The 20,112-nt window shown below is 45.4% G+C and overlaps 1 protein-coding gene across 5 annotated transcripts in view; it reads right to left on the bottom strand.

The window, feature by feature from the left end:
• The window catches only part of Myo3b (myosin IIIB), a 406,405-nt gene that overhangs the window by 70,882 nt on the left and 315,411 nt on the right, over positions 1-20,112 (bottom strand). For 3 of the 5 annotated variants that reach the window (NM_001393777.1, XM_087653545.1, XM_087653546.1), the window contains 2 exon segments: positions 16,981-17,077; positions 17,958-18,042. In NM_001393777.1, coding sequence (NP_001380706.1) covers positions 16,981-17,077; positions 17,958-18,042 — 182 coding nt within the window. 5 annotated transcript variants of the gene reach the window in all.

Raw genomic sequence — 20,112 nt, 5'->3', positions numbered from 1 at the left:
CACATATACATACATATACACTACATATATACATATATACACATACACATATACATACACACATATACACATGTATATACACACACTTACACATATACATACACACATATACACATACACATATACATACACACATATACACATACACCTATACATACACACATATACACATACACATATACATACACACATATACACATATACATACATACACACATATACACACACACTCACACACACACACACACACACACACGTAAAACCTTTCTCACAACTTCACTGGGTATCTCGTTTTAAAAACACAGCAATGTTAAGGGCTGGACTGACTGCATCCCCATTAAAGTTGTAAATCCCCTGACTCAGGCCTGGAGTACTGCCTTTCATCACTAAGGGTCACCATATCAACATGGACTCAATCCTATGAAGTCATGCACTCGCACACTCAACTAACCATGCTGCCTTCTGGGAGCTACCAGGAAGAGCTCTTTGGGTTTTGCATCAGACACACCTGCCCTTCTTCAAATTGTCGGGCCCTTCCACTTCGGCGCGTATTTTTTCTTTTTTAGCAGTGTAATCTCCGAGCTCTATAGACTGCAGTGCCTTTCTGTTTAGTGTGAATGCTTGTGGCAGGTTAATTGATGCCACTGAAGGAACTGGAGCCACGTACAGCTCTCTCTGCCTGACCAACAACACTTAGTCGCCAAATGTATTTAGTCACTTCTCTTGTGACTATGACAAAACCCCTGATCCGACCAACTGAAGAGAGAAGAGATTGGCTCACAGGTCAGGGGAGTTTCAGCTTCAGCACACCCCGATGGGGAAGGCATGGTGGCAGGAACTTATGTCCCCATATGCCAGGAAGCAGCCCAGGCAAGCCTTGAAGACCTGACCCCAGCGTGCCAGCAGTTCAGGATCAAGTGTTCAAACAAGCCTGTGGTGGGCATTTCAGAACCAAAGTGTAGCATCAGGCCAACAGATCTGGAGGAACCCAAAGAGCTCTCCTACCTGAACTGTAAAATTCCATCTTCCCCTCTGTAACATCGAGAGTTAAGTCCCTCAATCTCCTGGTGCAGATGTTTTCCTGTGTGAACTGATTTGAATACAATCAGTCAGGGATTTCTAGGAAGAGCATAGTAGAACGGCTGTGCTCTCTAACGTAGTGTGTTTTCATCGTTAAAATCAAAGTGTACTTGACGTGTTTTAACCTGCTGTAGGAAGATGGATGCTGCAAGTGTTCTTTGCTGATTACTGAAGCCTGAAACCTGATGCCTTCGAAACACAGGCCTGGGGATTTCTGAGGTGGTGCTATGGGAAAAGAGTTTGAGCAGAGGAGGAGAAAGAGGAAGGAAAACTACCCTCTCCTTTCTCAGAGGCTGAGACCATCCCTCTGGATGATGCAAATCTAACATGATTATGCTTATCAATCAGATAACCCACTTAATTTCTCTTTCATCCTGAGTATTGCAGACAGCAAAATAAAACTTGGAGCAACCTCACCCGGGTACCTCGACCCCTACAGACTTTTCCAAGGGCTACTATTAATCTCTCTCTCCCCACTTTTACACGGAAACCTCACTCATTTTCCTAACAAATGTGACCGTAACAGACAATCAGATAGAAATGCCATCCCATAGTGTCTCCTGCTGTTCAAGCAGATGGTTGTGTCCTGTCTCACAAGTTCCACTCCCAGGGAGACAACTGTTGACCGGGAATATTTATAACATGTGACTGAGTGTGAGATCTGAGACGCTGTTTGAAACGAAACTAATTTCTACCCTACAGACTGCCTGTTAATTAGTCAGCCTTGTGTCACTATAACAGAGTACCTGAGGCAATGAACTTATAATGAAAATAGGCTTCTGTGTCTCCTAGTTTGAAAGTTCCAGTTCAAGATTGGACAGCCTCATTGGTTTGGGCTTCTGGTGAAGGCACCAGATGGCAATGGCCAGGAGCACACAGCAGAGAAAACTATTTACTCCATGAGCTAGGAGGGAGGGGGGGAGGGAAGGAGGGATAAAGAGAGGAAGAAGATAGAGAAAACATCCCATGGTCCTAGAGCCCTCCCCTGGAGGCACACCCACAGTGACTTAAAAGACATTAATGGTTCCTCCAAAGGGCTTACTACCTCCTAATAACACATCCCCAGGGACTAGGCTTCTATCACATGGGCCCTTGGGGGAAACTCATCCAGACTCAACACCATCCACCCGAATCAAGTCCTCAATCAGTGAATACTGGGTACCATGTCAAGCACTTCCCCACTTCTGCCGATCTAACGTCATTCTCCGGTTGACCCAGAATCAACCTCGTTGAGGTCTTTCTATACCGCAACAAAACCAGTCACAAAACCCTTCTGCTTAGTGTAATGCAGTTAGGTATGGTGGATAAGTTCACAGGACTGCATTGGTGAGTCAGGTGACACACACTCTCTCTCTCTCTCTCTCTCTCTCTCTCTCTCTCTCTCTCTCACACACACACACACACACATCTCTCATCCTGACCTATTTAATAGATTAAAATTTTCATTTCTCATTTTGAGGCAAACAGTTTTTCATGTAGACACCGGCCATTTATTTCTTTTTTAATGAGTCACCTCTCAGCATTCTTTCTGAAGCAGGGGAAGGTTTGGATTCTTTTTTTTTTCCTCTGGAATTTGCGCAATGGAAGATCACAATGGAAATCTTGTCGTTGAATGGGACAGATGCCTGGCCACTTACCTGGATCTGTAGGGTGGGGAAGATCTTTTGAAGAGGGGAAATTACTCAAACCAAATGAGCAGCAGAACATCCGACCACTAGGAATATAAAACAGCTCTCCCGGTTCTCGGAAGTGCTTGGTAAGTGTAAGTGTCCATGGTTGAGTACCGGGGCTGGAGAGGTACTCAGCCGGCCATAAAGGGCACTCACTGGCTGCCTTTCCAGGGGACCTGAGTTCCATTCCCAACACTAACAAGGGGGCTTGCAAACATCTGTAACTCCAGTTCCGGGAGATCCAGTACCTTTGTACTTGGGTAGCAAAGCACTTTACTGACTGAGCCATCTCTCTAGCTTCTTGATCTGTTTCTTAATATGTGTGTATATCACACACACACACACACACACACACACACACACACACACACTATACATACACTGACTCATGTGTTTATATTTGTTTTGCAGTTTTTAGAGTTAAATCGTTTTCTGTTCATCTCCATGGGCACCACAGGGTCCTGTCTCTAAGTTTCCCAGTTTCCCTAGTGAATTGAGTAGGGTTGCACCGCGTGGCAGAAAACCTCTCAGGTGCTGAGTGGTTTAAAGTGTGATTTTGAGGTTCCAAAAACTGACATATCTATGACATGACTCCCACAAGGTAAGGCTCAAGGGATGTCTTGGAAGAGGAGGCAGAAAGATTCTAAGAGCCAGAGGACCAGGACATCTACTAGGAGACTGTGTCTCCTAGAAATGACAGAGAAGCTTCACCATGATACCTCAACAACATGACTGCCTGAACAAGACCTGACCATGCACATCACCAACAGAGATGCCAACATGGAAGGGAGATCTCTCTCTCTCTCTCTCTCTCTCTCTCTCTCTCTCTCTCTCTCTCCTACCTGCCGATCCAGATGTAGACGTCTCAGCTACCTCTCCAGCACCGTGTCTGCCCCCTGCCAACATGTTTCTTGCCAAGACAATGATGGACTAGACCTCTGAACTGTAAGCCAGCCCCCACTTAAAAGTTTCTCTTTATGAGTTGTCATGGTCATGGTGTCTCTTCACAGCAAGAGAACCCTAACTAAGACAGGATATAAAACAGCCTGCAAAGAACTTGTGGAATCACCCCAGACGATCATTCCTCAGAGTGCTGCAGAGAAGACAATCTCTCTGGGATCACTGTTGAACCGTCTAGAATAAGCTGAACCTCTATGTAGCATGCATTTGTACTTCCTCTAGCCGGCGTTTATTTACGTGGGTACCCCTAGGCCCACATGGATGAGTTTACTCGGCGTGCTATAGTAAAGAGGATACTTCCCTTAATCCTCTTCTGCAAGGAAGCAGGGACATGATGCACACTTTCCAGTGCCTTCTCACTGATAAGAAGAAACTGCCCAGTGAGGTGGGGACTTCCCTCACAGCCAGAATGAAAGGATACAAGTCTGAGGTGAAGTATGAGCAGCCTACAGGAAATGAGGCGTGTCCTGGCCCCGAGGTTGAAGATCGCACGGCACCATATGCCTGTGATGGTCTGAGCTGAGCTGCTCAGGGCGTGCACAGGTGTAACAGCAGGACCCCAATGAGCCCTCTGTAAACGGATCCTTGGGTTGTCTGCCTTTGACAGGTCGCCCAAACATTCAGGTCCCGGAGAATGAGTCAGTCGGTGTGGTGACTTTCCTTTGGAGGGTGAGTTCATTAAGAGTAGAAACAAACCTAGGACTCTTCTGCTCTTATCTGATTTCTGCCCAAATGTAGAGTTGGGTATTTAAAGTGGGAGCATGGCCATTAGGAGAACCCAAACATTGAGTCCTTTAAAATGAAGAGCTCTGAGCTTTTCTTCAGTTTGGCTCTCAGACCTGTTTGAATTTGTTCTTTAAACAGATCACTTAGACACCCGGCACAGACTTCACGAAGAGGGATGTCATTAGTTCTTGGCTTAAAAAGACGAGGCTTTGGGGGAAACCCAGTCTTCCTGTGACACTAGGTCAGTGGCTGTGGGCGGCCTGTGCCCACTGCTGAGCACCTCAGACCTTTCCAGATGGTGGTGAAAGAAATCGTCCCGTGTCAATGGGACTGTGGCTCCTCTGCTCTCTGTTTAGGTGGATTAATGACACACAACTGTCTTCTGCTACACAAGCTGCCTGATCCAGAAAATTCCAACTGGCAGCCTCCTGGGCTCTTTCAATACAGCAAAGGTTCAAAGCCACAACCCCAAGATCCACCAGAGCTGAAGGAACCATAGGTAGTTTCAGCATGAATGGAAGACTTAACCATTTGAGTGGTGTGAAGGAGACACAGAACATTCAAAAGTAGCTCCCAATGAGGCAAGAAATGGCCACTGGGAGTGACTAACTCAGACCAGGTTTGTGCAGGGCTCTGTCCTCATAGCAAGCTCAGATCTGAACTCTTGATTCTGAAGGACAAGCCCAGAGTTAGAATCCACTTAACCCACCAGGGCTTCAAGCATGCACAGAGATTCTCTCTCTCATAGGAAAAGGCTTTACATGTCAGTGATAAGCTGTAAACAGAATATGGTTTGAGGGGTTTGGGGTTGGGGAGCACAAAGCTCACCGCCATTGAGGATGGTTGGGAGAAAACTTACAGGTTTTTTTTTAAACTATTATTTGTTACGAGTTCTTCCCTAATCATTGATCTAACTGCATCCTCACAGCTCAATCAGAAATGTATCTATTTTTGTTTAAACAAGAGGTTGTGCTAGTTTAAACCCAACAGCAGTCCAAATTCAACACCTGGACCTTGCAACTGTGTCCCTTCCCCCACACCACTCTATGTCCTTTAATTTGTGCCTTTGAGCCAAGTTAGACCAGAAACCTCGAAACACTGAGTTCTGACGAGTGAAGTAATAATACAAGAGCTTGGTTTTAATAGACTTCATAGTGGACCATATTGCTGGACGACACTTTGAGGCTTCTGGAACCTTTAAGAAGATGGTGGGCCAGAAGCTGGCACAGGAATATCACCTCTTCACGTCTTCTAAGGGTCCACCTCTTGGCTGAGCTACTTGGGTGGCTTCCCATAAGTATGGCAGAGAACTCAGTGTGGGAACTGAAACGTTGTTTTGAGTTACAAGCATAAGCTCAAGTTAGGGTTCTCATCGCTGTGATAAAACAAGTGTTTACCTGAGACCTCCAGGTAACAGTCCATCACTGAGGGAACCCAGGCCAAGAACCCAAAGGCAGGAACTGGAGCTGAAGCCATGGGAGAGCGCTATTCACAGGCTTGTCCCTCCTGACTTGTTCAGCCTGGATTTTTATACCATCCAGAAACAACTGTCCAGGGTGGCACCACCCACAATGGGCTGGGCCCGCCCACATCCACCATCAAGTCAAGAAAACCTCCTACAGACTTGCCTGCAGGCCAATCCTACGAAACATTTTCTCAGTTAAGATTCTTTCTTCCAAAATGGCCCTAGCTTGTGTCGAGTTGGCATAAAAGTAGCCAGCACACCTCTGTCAGACAAACGTTTGTTGAATGCTTATGCATGTGAAGTAATGTGCTATGCACTCTGCACAGAACAGAGGCATTATGCCTCATTTAGACTTAAGGAGTATCAGTCACAGGGGGAGTAATTTCCACATGGATACAGATCTGTGAGAGTGGCACTGCTCTACGTTTGACTCCCAAGTCTGTCACACTACACTGTCAAGCATGTGGAGCCACCATGCATGGACGTCTCTTCTTTATATGCAAACTGGGAACAGCTCAGATGCCCATCAACAGGGAAATGGACTCATAAGTCTAGTCTTAAAATGAAGTACTATACAGCAGTGAAAACAACTCATCTTTAAAAAAATGTGAAAGGAACAATAGCAGAAGAAAAAGCTACCCACCAAAGAGTACACGTGTGTGGTCCTGGCTACACAAAGCTTAAAAACAGGCACAATTAAACCATGATGTTTGGGCAGCTACTCCAGGGAGACAATCTGGAGCCTCGTTACTGAAAGTGCTTTTGAGGGCTAAGGGGTGGCTGGGCCCCGGGTGCTGATTCCTGTGGTACAAGTGAAGGCATCTACATGATAACCACCCACTATACTGTCCACTTCCACGTTAAGCAGTTTGTATCCCATAATTTAAAATAAAAACAGACATCAGCCTCATTCCTGTCACAAGGGCTTTTCTTAGTGCAGAAAGGGAGCAGGCAGTGGCTGGAGACTGCACTGTTTGCCAGTTCAATTCTTCAATACTACTGTCCCTCATAGGTCTCAGTTTTATGGTACAGTTAACTGGTTGGGTCTTCCTGGTGGTTCTCTCTTCCTAAGTACTTCCTCTAGTGGATATACCCCACCCCCACAAATGTCCAGATTCCTTAAAGAGTGGAAATGGTTAAAGAACTCGATGTTATAATGGTTACTTCAGTCTGACACAAACCAAGAGTCACCTTGGGGGAGGAAGCCTCAGCTAAAGAATCGCCCAGGTCAGATTTGCCTGTGGCCATGTCTGTGAGGTATTTATTTTTTAAACTTTATTTATTAATATTTCATGCGGGTTCATGTGCCAGAGTGCAAGTGTAGAGGTCAGAGGACAATTCTATAGAGTCCTTTCTCTCCCACACACCTTTGTGTGGGTTCTGGGTTTTGAACTAAGTATCAGGCTTGCTCGGCAAGTGCCTTTTCCTGCTGCTATCTCACCGGCACCTGTGAAGCAGTTCCTTAAACTGCTAACTGAAGTGGGAGGGTCACCCCACTGTGGGCGGTGTCATCCCTAGAAAGGTGGGCCTGGGATGTATAAAAAAGCATGCTGAGCAAGCCGGGAGGTAATAAATCAGCCTGCCTCTACCTTAGGACTGAAACCCATCTTACAGTAAAGACAAACTAGATTCATTTTTGTTTATGGTTAAATCTTTTTCTCAAGGACTGGGCTATGCCCCATCTGTAGCCTAACTACAAACGTAAGGCTTGTTCCAGGAAAACAGCAACCGCATCTTTGTTTCAAAGTTATTTTGACCACCTTGCCACCCTGTCTTTGTTTCAGGGGACTGTTACGACCAACTTGCTATGCTTGTGTTCTGCTTCTGACCCTGTCTATTTGGCTGCTAAATGCCCCACTTGGAAACCCCCTACTACCGAGCTGTAAAACTTTTCATCTTCCCCAAGTCCAACGCCAATCTCTTGAACCTCACCTTAGGGGTACACACATTTAAACGGTTTGTTTTAATTAATGGCTTGCTTTAATTAATTTGGCCATGATAATTTGGGTGATTGTCTTCCTCTTCGGATCTACGGTGACACAAGTCAGTGAGCAGTGTTCCTCCACGATCTCTACTACAGTTCCTATGTTGGCTTCCCTCCATGATGGGCTATGACCTGGAAGCCAAATAAACCCTTCCCTTCTCCAGTTGTTTTCACTCATGGTATTTATCACAGCCCATGAGACCAAACGAGAGCACCAAGGGAGCTGGGAGGAAAGTCTTTCTATGTCTGACAAACAGTCCTGTCATTAAGTGTCCCCCAGCCCCTCATTTAATGTGGGATTACGTTTAGCTTGTCCAGCCACTGTACCCGAGTCTGGCTACATCTTTTGATATTATACCCATCATGGTTTCATCTTTCATCTGTGCCAAGCCAAGGCGGGAATATCTTGCAGTTAGGAACATTCTTCTCTCTGATTATAGTCATGAAAAGTACTATTACACTGGAAAAGACAATGCAAAGAGACTCAGAAGACAAGCAGCAGATTTGGAGAAAATATGTGGAAATTATGTATTTGATGAAGGTCTAGTAGACAAATAAGTAAGGAACTTTGAAAGTTCAAAATGAACACAAGCAACACAAACTTGAAGTTGACAAAGCTGAGCAGATACCACCCTAAGAAGGTGTAAGGACGGTAATTAAGCCTAGGAAAATATGTTCTGCCCCTCAGGTCATCAGGGCATGGCACATTAAAATGACAGTGGCGGTGGCACTGTACAATTAATAGATGGCTCAAATCCATGGTATTGACAACATCATAGACAGACCATACAGAATTCTACATTGATTGTGGAAGCAAAACATGGCATAGTCACTTTGGAAAGCAACAATTTCTTAAATAGCAAAGATGCTTGTGTCATATAATCCAGTACTAACCAAAGTGAGTCAAACATCTACTTCCACACCCAAGCTTGCCTAAATGTCCCTAGTAACTTTATTAATAATTATCTAGACCTGAAATAATGGAGATTTTTTCAGTTGGTACACAGGTAAACAGACTGTGGTACATCTATACAATGGAATAGTATGCAGCCATCAAAACAAGCAAGCTATAGTGTGGGGCGGCTAGCTGTGAAAGGTACCCTGATTCCTAGTGGAGACAGGTCAAATCCCGTGAAACCCTAATAGGGACAGCAGGTGCATTCCCAGCTTTCCAGATCAAGGCCTCACTAGCTGCAGTCCCCCCACAAACTCCTGTAGAGAGGTTTGAGACAGACCAGTCACGTAGAGCAGTGCCCCAAGCCCCTCCTCCACAGGTGAAGATGTGACCACAGGTCATGTAGGCTCAAGAAAGATCAGACTTAGAAACAGGACCACGCCCCCAAATATGTAGATGAGGTCTTCCCAAGCTTTCATGCCAAACCAAATGGAAGTTCCTGCTGTCAGACACTTACCCCCAAAAACTGTATTTAAGTGTCGTGTTCAGAATTAAAGGTGTACAGGAATCATTCCATTGTCTGAGAACTTCTGTCATAAGATCTGTAACACCACTGCTTGGAGAAGAGATTTGCTCTCCTGAAATCATCATCAGAAGCTCCCCTGTACCCCGTAGTCTCCTGCTGGCTCAGCCCGGCCTGGGCAACCAAAGAGGCAGCGGCGGAAAGGAGCAGAATCAGCAGCAGGGGTGGCAAAAGCTGTTCCCCGTCCCTGCCCGAGTTCTCTCCCCGTCGCCTGAACCCACACACCTAGTCGGGCGAGAGAACCATGGGATAGCTCCAGGCGCCAGAGCCCTACACTATAGAGCCATGATAAAAACATAACACAGCTTCAGAGATGCACTGCTAAGTGAAAGAAGCCAATGAGAAAAGGATGTGCACTGTGTTCCAATGTATGAAAGTTCGGAAGACTTAGAACAATGGAGACTATAAAATACATTTTTAAAAAATCAGTGGTTTCTAGAGGCTTGAGTAGCAGGAGGGAGCAAAGAGTAGATGGAGGCACAGGTGAGATTTGTAGCCCAGTGAGACTGCTCTAGACCATACAGTGGATAGCGGCCATATCTGTTTGTCAAACCTCATGGAATGCACAATACACAGAATGAACCCTGACATGAAATGCAGAGACTAGTTAATAATGTGCCAATATTGGCTTTCAAATGAATCTCACTGAGGCAAAAACATTTTTATGGTGCTAGGGACCAAACCAGGGGCTGTACAGTGTAAGCAAGTGACATCCCAGGGAACTACAGGGAATTCCTTGGAACATGTCGACTATAGAGGGATAGAGTGGGGAGGACTATATTGAAATCATTCACTCTTTTGCTCAGTGTTCTGGAAACAAACCAACAGAGACTCAAAGTCTATAAAAATATAACAGCTGGGTGAGGTAGTGCATGCCTTTAGTCCTAGCGCCAGGGAGGCAGAGGTAGGCAGATCTCTTAGTATGGTTGGTGCTAATTTGTTCTGCACGGGGAGTTTCATGCCAGATGTGATGGTTTGAGTGAGAGGCATGCATGTTTGAATGTTTGCTCCCAGAGTTGGTGGAACTGTTTGGGAAGGATCAGGAGGTGTGGTCTTGTTGGAGGAGGTGTATCATTGGGGGTGGGCTTTGAGAGCCCACACCATTCCTGGTTAGCTCTTTCTCTGTCTACGTCTGTAGATCAGATGTAAGTTCTCAGTTACTACTCTAGTATCATGCCTGTCTGCCTCCTACTATGCTCCCTGTCATGATGATGATCATAGACTCTAACTTTCTAAACCCATAAGCCCCAAATTAAATGTTTTTTATAGAAGTAGCCTTGGCTGTGGTATTTTTTATCATGGCAATAGAAAGTAACTAAGATACCAGTCAAGGATGCATACCAAGTCTTTGTCTCAAACACACACACACACACACCACCACCACCTCCACCACCACCACCAACAGCAACAGCAACAACAGGAAAAAGTACTATATCCTATTTCAGAAAACGAGCTGAAGTACAATGAAGACTCATAACTCCAATTCTACCACAAAACAATTGTGTTTGATTTTAAAGTTAAATTTACATTGAATTTAAGAAGGTGGCAGTCTACGTGCATCACTTAAGACATCATACAAGCTAAAATCAAAATCTGTCCAGGCTCACTTCACAGTCCTGCCACAGGCATCACTCCTGGACGCTCAGGGCCTTGACTTGGCTCCTGTACAGCACTGTCTTGTCTTCCTTGGCAGCTGTGCTCCTGATGTCCTGGGTCAATGCCAGGACTTGGCAGCGGCAGAAGGCACATCACGACCTAAGTCTCACGGGCAGCACTGCCAAGGCAGGAACAATCTAGGCAGAAATAATGTCACAGACTTCGTAATGAGCTTTCCTACAGGGCAGGGACAAGACCAGATTGTGGAAGACTGTGGAGAGCATGGCAGTGTGAATAAGAATGACCCCTATAGGCTCATAGATTTGAATGATCAATCACCAGGGAGTGGAACTGTTTGAAAGGATTATAAGGATTAGGAGATATGCCTTGTTGGAGTAGGCATGGCCTTAATGGAGGAGGAAGTGTGTCCCTTGGGGGTGAGCTTTGGGGTTTTTAAAACTCTTGCAAAGTTCAGTCTCTGTTTCTGTCTCTCTCTCTCTGTCTCTCTCTGTCTGTGTCTCTGACTGTCTCTCTGTTTCCCTGTCTTTTTCTCTCTTTGTCTCTGTGTCTCTGCTTTTCTGTCTTTCTCTCTTTATCTCCCTGTCTTTGTCTCTGTCTCTCCCAGTCTTTGTCTCTGTCTCTCTGTCTCTGTCTCTCTAGGCTGGCAGGTCGGGATGCAGCTCTCAGTATTGCCCTAGTACCATGCTCCCTACTGTGCTCCCCATTATGATGATAATGGACTCTGAAAATGTAAGCAATCCCGCCCCCCTTCTTTTTTTAAATAAGAGTTGCCTTTCTCATGGTGTCTCTTCGAAGCAATGGAGCAGGGCTTCATGGCTCTGCAATGGTGGCCTGGCACGTGCTCTCATCACTTCCAGTTACCTACTGTCAGTGGGCCACTCTCCTCCAGCTTCCACAACAGGCAGATTTCACTATGAACTCTGGGTAAGGAGGGAGGGCTGGCCACTATTGTGGACTCTGTCTCTTCATCCTTCGAACTTCTTATTAACTGTAGACCCATAAGAAATCCTTAACTTTTGGCAGCGACACTACAGAAGCAACTGGCATTTGGAGCACTCTGTTCTAGTTGCAAAAGGAGTGCACACAAGAGAGCTGAGTCTTTGAGTGATCAAGAATGTGACTGTCACTCACTGACACTCAGGCTTTAGGCCGACTGGCATTCCTGGTGCCTGGCGAGATTAATGAAGAGCTTCAGAGTGATCAAACTGAGAGGAAGAAATGTAGGCAAAGTTGAAATCAGTTTGACATAAGCAAAATATCCAAAGCCACGATAGCTTTTCTAGTTACTTTTAGTGGATAATTGCTTTTCTAACATTTCTTTGTATTATATGTCGCAAAACTATCAAACTGCAAATCAGGAAGCAATCAAACAAACAAACAACACAGGGCTTTCAGAACAATTTGAAAATTGGTGGTCCAGGACAGGTTCTGGCAATGTAGAAAGTGTTAATAGTAATTTTACAAATAAACCTGATTAAACAAGGAAAAGAACAAATGCCCGAGGAATACATCTTTATGTAGCAAGAACCAGTTTGAGTTTGCACATGTCCCTATCAATCCTGTCAAATATTTGATAAAGTGGTGGGCGCCCGTCTCTGTCCAAGTACACTGTGTGTATTGGAGCTCATGTGGGCCAGTTGGAAACAGTCTTGGACTCTTTAGCTAAGGGCTGCGTCCAATTCCCAACTTTAAACAGTGTTTTGGTGGCTGCTCTAGAGCTCCAGACTGAGGATGCAGGGTTTACTCCTGGTCCTGACCCACCAGTGCTTTTCTGGAACTGTGGTCATGCTCCCTGAGTCAGAAGAAAAACTGTCGGGTGCTGGTGTTGCCTTAAGAATGGTAAAGGTTACAGCATTTCCTTTCTGTCTTCCGAAAAATCAGGTGGAAATAATGGGCCATCAAAGGCAGAGGATTACCTAGGCACAGTGGTTATAATCCCACCACTGAGGAGGCAGAGGCACGTGGATATCTGTGAGCTGGACCCACTTGCAATATCAAAATGAAAGACAGAAACAAGCAACAACAGTAAGAGAGCACTTGCATTCACAGCCACTCGTTTTATGAGCTATGAGCGTGTCCGTATTACTCCCCCCTCGTTGTGAGCAATGCCTGCCACAAACATCTCGAGGAAGGAAGGCTTTATTTCCAGTTTGAGCATGTAGTTCTCTCTGGGGGGACGGCCTGGTGGCTGGAGTGTGACTTCCTGCTCACACTGTATTCAGTCCGGAAGCAGAGCTGATGCTTAGCTTGCATTGCTTTTCCTATTGAGCCCCCAGCCCATACACTGGTGATGCCCACTCTCAGGGGGACTTTGCCTCTTCAGTTAAACCTTTCTGGAAATACCCTCGTACCCACTCCATGAGGTGTGTCTTCTGGTGATTTCAAATCTAGTCAAGTCAGCATGGCTTTATATATAAACTTTGGGAGACTTCGAGTTTGTCCCAATGTGTTTTAGCATCTGTGTCTTTTCTACGGCTTGCTTACCCCAGTAGTTTCCTTTCCCTCCTGTGTCCATTGAATTTCATCATAGCTTTGCATGCACCAGAAACCTGTCCAGGAGCTTGAGGATGCGGCTGAGTGGTAAAGCCTAGGCCAGCGTGAAGTTCAGGTTTTATCCTCAGTGACCATGAATTGTGATCCCAGAGAGTTTAAAACCTGCCACAAGCATGGAAACAGCTGGAACACATGGTGGGATGAGAGAACTATGTGCTGAATCAAAGGGCACAGAACAGGGATCCTCAGGGACCATGAAGAACATAGAGGATTCTGACATAGAGTTGGGGAGACAACACGAACAATGCTGTGAAAGAAAGAATAGGCTAGACATGTCCACAGAGTAGAGAGTGGCTCAGGGTTTCTGACCCACAAAAGGAGAAAGAGGGACTGGTGAACATCAGGGCTAGAGCAGGAGACTGGCACAAGAACATGAAGCCTTCAGTGACATGTCAAGAGTTGACACAGGGGGCTGAGGAGACCATGAAGAGTGGAGAAAGGGAATGGTATGACCAGTTGTGCTTTGGAAATGCATCTTAGGCTTCTGTGCATAAGAGGAGGAGGAGAAAGGAGCCAGGGAAACCACTCAGGGTAGATGCCACATTAATGAATACAAGCAATACAAGTGATGGCGATTGACCCAAGATACAGCTGTGAAGGAAGGGACAGCTGTGAGAAAGTACCTAAGATCCATTTCTAAAAGTCAAATTTGCAACTTCCTAGGAAGTTTGTTTGACTTTGGGGAGTATGTTTCTGAAGAGTAAGAAAGATAATTTCAATACGATAAGTCTCTTTTACACCATTGGTTAGAAACACAGTATGTGTTTATTCCTGAACTACCCCACCATGACTACAGTGTCTTACAGTAAGAACTAGATTTCTCCACCAGCCACTCATACTTGAGCACTTCTGTAGAAATGGCAAGGTCACCACAGCCCCTGAGCACCCCTCTCTGTGAGCCAGGCTGTGAGCAGTGCCCTTCCCTGGCTCGCTGGTCTCCACACAGCCTTCCTGCAGGTAGCTGCTGTCCATCTCAGTTACACACACACACACACACACACACACACACACACACACACACACACAAGGACTGCTGTAGAGCTGGTGTGTGTGAGATGCTTAATTTCCCTTGCCAAAGACATTAGATGAAAAGACACAGATGGCATTTAGTAAGTGCAGGTCGGGGCATGTCTTTAGTCTTTAAGGGAGTTTCCAGGGAGATTTAACTAGAGAGGAAAGAGCCACCCCAAAAACGTGTGACATCTCTGTGTGGGATGGGGTCCAAGAGTGAGTAAAACGGCAGTAAAATAAAATAAAATGACATAAAATGGGAGAAAAAAGAGGTACCCCCTGAGCACCAGCATTCGTAGCTCTCTGCTTCACGACTGTGGATTCACTGTGACCTTGCACCTTATACTCCTGTCTCCACACCTCCCCACCACTGGGGACTGTTTCACCTTAAACTGTGAGGCAAAAGTAAACACAGTGTCTCTTATGACGTTCTCTGTCATGAGTGTTTTGTTTTCTCTTGTTGAGAAAGGGTTTCACCATGTAGCCATCGCTGGTCTGGAACTTTCTAGGTAGACCAGGTTGACCTTGAACTCACAGAGATCTGCCTGCCTCTGTCTTCCAGGTGCTGGGATTAAAAGCATGCACCACCACCGCTTGGCTTTTTAACAAAATGTGTAACTCCATTTCCTCAAAATAAGAAAAGTTACCAATATATTATATAATCTGGTTAACATTTGCACAGATGTGAATGAAGAGGGATCTGGCTTTAACCCTGTGTTTCTAGCTACTCAACAACACTCACTTTATTTTAGGGGGGAAATTCACGGATCCTGTTTATTTTTAATGTGTGGAGGGTATGTGTGCATGTAGATGTATTTGTGAAACCCAGAGGACACTTCTCTGTGCCATTCTCAAGTATGCTGTCCACCTCCTGTGAAGCAAGACTTTTCATCGACCTGGAGCTCACCAATTTAGTCTTGACAGTAGGTAGCGAACGTAGGGATTCTCATGTCTCTGTCTCCCTCTGAGCCTGGTGTTTTTTTTTTTTTTGTTGTTGTTGTTCTTTTTTTTTCGGAGCTGGGGACCGAACCCAGGGCCTTGCGCTTCCTAGGCAAGCGCTCTACCACTGAGCTAAATCCCCAGCCCCGAGCCTGGTGTTTTTAATGTGGGCTCTGGAGACCAAACCGGTCCTATGCTTGTGATCAAGCAGTTAACTGTAGGCTTTGCTACAGCTTAGGGATTGCAGGTGTTGTGAAGTAGAACATGGCCACATTCCTGAACACTGTCTGTCTGTGAGGAAACCCTGAGTCTGAACGTTTCTTCTCATGAGCTGCGGTATCCACGTGGAAAGTTCTACTCTCGTGTCCACTTCCTGTCTGGTTGCTAAGAGTGAAAGTTCCACTGTGGGCTGGAAGACAGCACACATTCTAATGAACTTCCACTTCGAATTACACTGCATTTTCACTGACTGGAAGAAGGGTAAAGAAGAACGTTAAAGCGACCTGAGAAATAACTCCACCTTTCATCGAAGCAGATCAGGCTGACACAGGATCTAACAACACATTTGAAGTAGAGAGCTTTCTTTTTCTTTCTTTCTTTTTTTAAATTTTATTTTATTATTTTCATCTTAAGTGAATGGGTGTTTTCCAGCGCATACGTATATGTGCACCATGTGTGTGCTTAGTGCTCATGAAGGTCAGAAAATGTCGTCAGACTCCTTGGAACTGGAGTTATAGATGACAGTGAGCAGGGGTCAAACTCAAGTGCTCTGGAAGAACAATCCATGTTCTTACCTGCAGAGGCATCACTCCAGTCCCAAGATTATGCGCCCTTGAACTAGGGCTATATCTGTTCATAAATATTCTCTACAAACTTCTATACTTTATATTCCAAAAGCAATGATTCTAGCCTGAAACTGACTTCTACCATATTGTACAGCAAGGAACAAGAATTCACTGGCACCAAGACAAGTGGTGAGACATCTTTTGCTAGGTAGATGGCCTTGCTACCCAGAGTACTCATTGCTAAGCCAGAGATTTTGACCTAGGAGGATTGACTCTGCTATAATCTAGATACCTCTTTATCTTTTATTTTAACAAAAAATGTTTTGGAACACTTTCATAATTTGAGGATTTTATAAGGGAATGTGGCCTAAGACATTCATTTAAGCACATGAGCAGGAGGTAACACTTATGTATGCATTTGGTTGTTTGAGGCAGAGTCCTGATGCTGCCCATGCTGGCCCCAGACTTGCTGGGTATCCAAGGCTGGTTGTGAATCCTGATCTTCCTGCCTCTACCTCCTAAGTGCTGCTATTGGGCCACTGTACCCATCTTAAAACTGCTACTTTCAAATATATGCCTTTAAGGCCTCCTGTTGACTTCACATAGTCTCACTAATTGGATCCTGACTTTAGATAGGCCCCCGCAACAACTCACTAGGACAGACACCGGCATACAAATGTTGCACTGTGCACATTCTGAATGTCTTCCTTACCTGGTTTGAGAGAGACTTCGCAGGGGCTCAGTCTGTGGTGAGCTGTGGCAGTGTGACACACCCGAGATGGTGACCCATCGGTTCCAGCAACTGAGAGCTACCAAAAGATCCAGTGAGAGAAAGGCCATGTTTCTCCTCTGGTGAAGTAGCCTTAGGGACATGCTTTCATTAAACTAAGGGACCTTTTCCCCTGACTGCACTGGTGATGCCTGTGTGCTTCCTAGGTCTTGTACAGAACTGAGCCACAGTCCTCTCCTGGGGCAATTAGGAGCCAGCCCAGCTGCAGTGCACTCTGCCCACACAATTGCACCCAATCCCTTCTTCATTCACTTACAATGCAGGACAGAAAAAAACCAAAACCCAGGCACGAGCTAATTCTCATCTTTACTTAATTTTTATCCTTAAAAGAGAAACAAAGAAAACCTATAGGAAGGTATTAATCTGCCATTTCTAAGCACATCTTCCAAAGGATTTTTTTTTTAAATCTTACATATGCTCAGCAGAGTTACTGGCAAAAACTGTACATTTTCTTCATTTCACCCTTTCAACATCAAATAGGAGGCAGCAAAAATTGGATCAGACTTCAAAGCCTGCTGTGGGCTCCAAGTCACAGAGAGACGCCTCCATTTCACATGCTGAATTCAAGCAGAGTATCAAAGTGCTACCAGAGAACCTCAGGTCCTCTCTCCAGCCGCTGCCGAGTGGAGCGCTCAGCAAATCACCTCGGGGAGCGGCCGGCGTTTATTCTCAGCAGCAAATTTCCAGGCTTTTGATTCTCTCTTCACTGTACCTCCCTGTCTCTCCACTGAACCAGGGTTCTTTCGTTGGGCTTTTGTCTTAAAAACTTCAAAATAGCACTACAAGTTTCATGTTCGGATGGCCCGACCAGGCAGTCACAGGCAGGCTCTGCGACCATGGATTCAGACCTGAACGCCCATGAACTGGGAAGGGAAGGAAGGGAGGGTACCAGGTTTTACCTCAGCAACAGCATTCCCGGCTTCCTTATCTGCATGTCCCGAGGTGACATCACTGCTGGCTGGGGAACTCTGGGTTTGTGGATGCCTGAAAAGACAGCGAAAATCATAATTTTTAAAAAGTTTGAAAACTGTAATAAAAATTACTAGGATTGCTGTTGAAAAAAAAAAGATGAACATGTTTTCCTCTCCAAAAAGGTTTGCAAAGCTCATCACTTCTGCTTCTGTTGCATCCCGTGCCAGTCACTGATTAAAAGGACGCTGTCCATGTAAAGAAATGTATCTCTCTGGTATTGTCTCTGTGTATTCCCACACAGCCTACGTGAAATCTTAAGACCCGGAAACTTCCCCCTTTAAAGTTGTGTGGGTTCAGGAGCAGCGCCAGGTTTCCAGAGACTTTACCAAGTTGATGTAGGCTGTACTTTCTGCTCAGTGCGTTTGCCACGTTCCGTATTCCAGAGGTGCCAGTGCACTCTGTGGTCAGATAAGCTTGGGAACGTCAGGCGCAGTGCGGCAGAAGAATCTCCTTGCTACAGGACGCTTCAACGGTCACAGTACACTCCAGACCTCTCAAGCGGAGGCAGGACTGATCACGGCGTCTGACGTTACCAGACCAAGAACTTACTAACATCTAGTGAACTGTTAAGTTTTGACAGGAAATGAGTTTGGCACAATTGAATGTAGCCAAAAACACAGGGCAAGGTCAAGATAGCACCTTCCAGCTAGGCTTGGGGGCACAGGATTGTGATCCCACATTCAGGAGGCAGAGACAAGAGGGATACTGCAAATAGGAAGCCAGCCAGTCAGATCGATCAAACTCTCCTCTCCTCTCTCTCTCTCTCTCTCTCTCTCTCTCTGTCTCTGTCTCTGTCTCTCTCTGTCTCTCTCTGTCTCTCTCTGTCTCTGTCTGTCTCTGTCTCTGTCTCTGTCTGTCTCTGTCTCTGTCTCTGTCTCTCTCTCTCTCTGTCTCTCTCTGTCTGTCTCTGTCTCTGTCTCTGTCTGTCTCTGTCTCTGTCTCTCTCTGTCTGTCTCTGTCTCTGTCTGTCTCTGTCTCTGTCTCTGTCTCTGTCTCTGTCTCTGTCTCTCTCTCTCTCTCTCTCTCACACACACACACACACACACACACACACACACACACAGAGTGATTCTGGGTATATTTCAGGTATTCTGGATCTGAGCTTTCCCCAGTTATAAACTGGTGAACTGGTAAACTGGTTTTAAGGTTACCCCCAGTGCTACATTTTAAATCTTACTCATTATTTAAACTGATTAATTCATCTCAATATGTGTGGACCATTCATGAATCCACCTCAGAGGAGGTTATAAATAGTATAGTCATTTAAAGTACATCAGGCCTGGGGAGAAGGGACTGCCATTACTTAGCATCACGTGTCTCCATACAGAAGGCCAAGGATCAGAGTGACTGCCTTCCATATTCTTTATTAGCACCTATCTCAGTGCCTGGGACTCAGTAAGTATTTAGTAATTGTTAGATGCGTTGGGTAAATCCTGAATGTTAGGCCACACAGTTCAGGAAAAGAATATTCTTGACAGTAAATTTAAATTAGCTAGTATTTAGATTGAATTTTGATTTTAAAAGTGTTCTTGAATATCTAACAAGATATTCACAGCCTTCTGAGCTAAACACTTCCATTGTGCCTAGAACTCTAAGGAAGAAACAAGGTTCAGAAAGGTAAGGGCTTTTCCCCAGGTGTCCTGGTGAATACCCAGCTCTTTCCAGACATTACTGACCCATGTTCTTCTGCCTCCAAGTCCTCTGCTCTCCCTCTGGACCCAGCGTGCCCTCGATGCAGTCTGGGTACTGGATAAGAGACTCACTCTTGTCTAGTCCAAGAAAATCCTGAAGGCTGTGGGACACTTAAGGATTGTGTATTCTCTATGTTCCTTCAAAGTGCTGGCAAGCTTTACGGAAAATCTAGAAAAAGGGTGTGGCCCTAGTCCTGCCCCAGCATGGAAATCTGTTCTGAGCCCTTGTCTAGCTCACGGGGCCTTTTAGAAACTAGAGACCAGTGCAAATACCTTCTGAGTCTCCTTGGGCCAGCTGATCAATGGATTCTCCCTCCTTCAAGCCTCTGGAAGTCTCTAAGGCACGGAATGCAATGTTTACACTGTTTCTTGACTTGAAAAAGGAGGAGCA

This window comes from Rattus norvegicus, chromosome 3 (genome assembly GCF_021556685.1).
Source record: "Rattus norvegicus strain SHRSP/BbbUtx chromosome 3, alternate assembly SHRSP_T2T, whole genome shotgun sequence".
In the NCBI taxonomy this organism is placed as follows: Eukaryota; Metazoa; Chordata; class Mammalia; order Rodentia; family Muridae; genus Rattus; species Rattus norvegicus.
The sequence above is the reverse complement of the archived record's forward strand: the minus strand, read 5'-3'. Positions and strand labels throughout refer to the sequence as shown.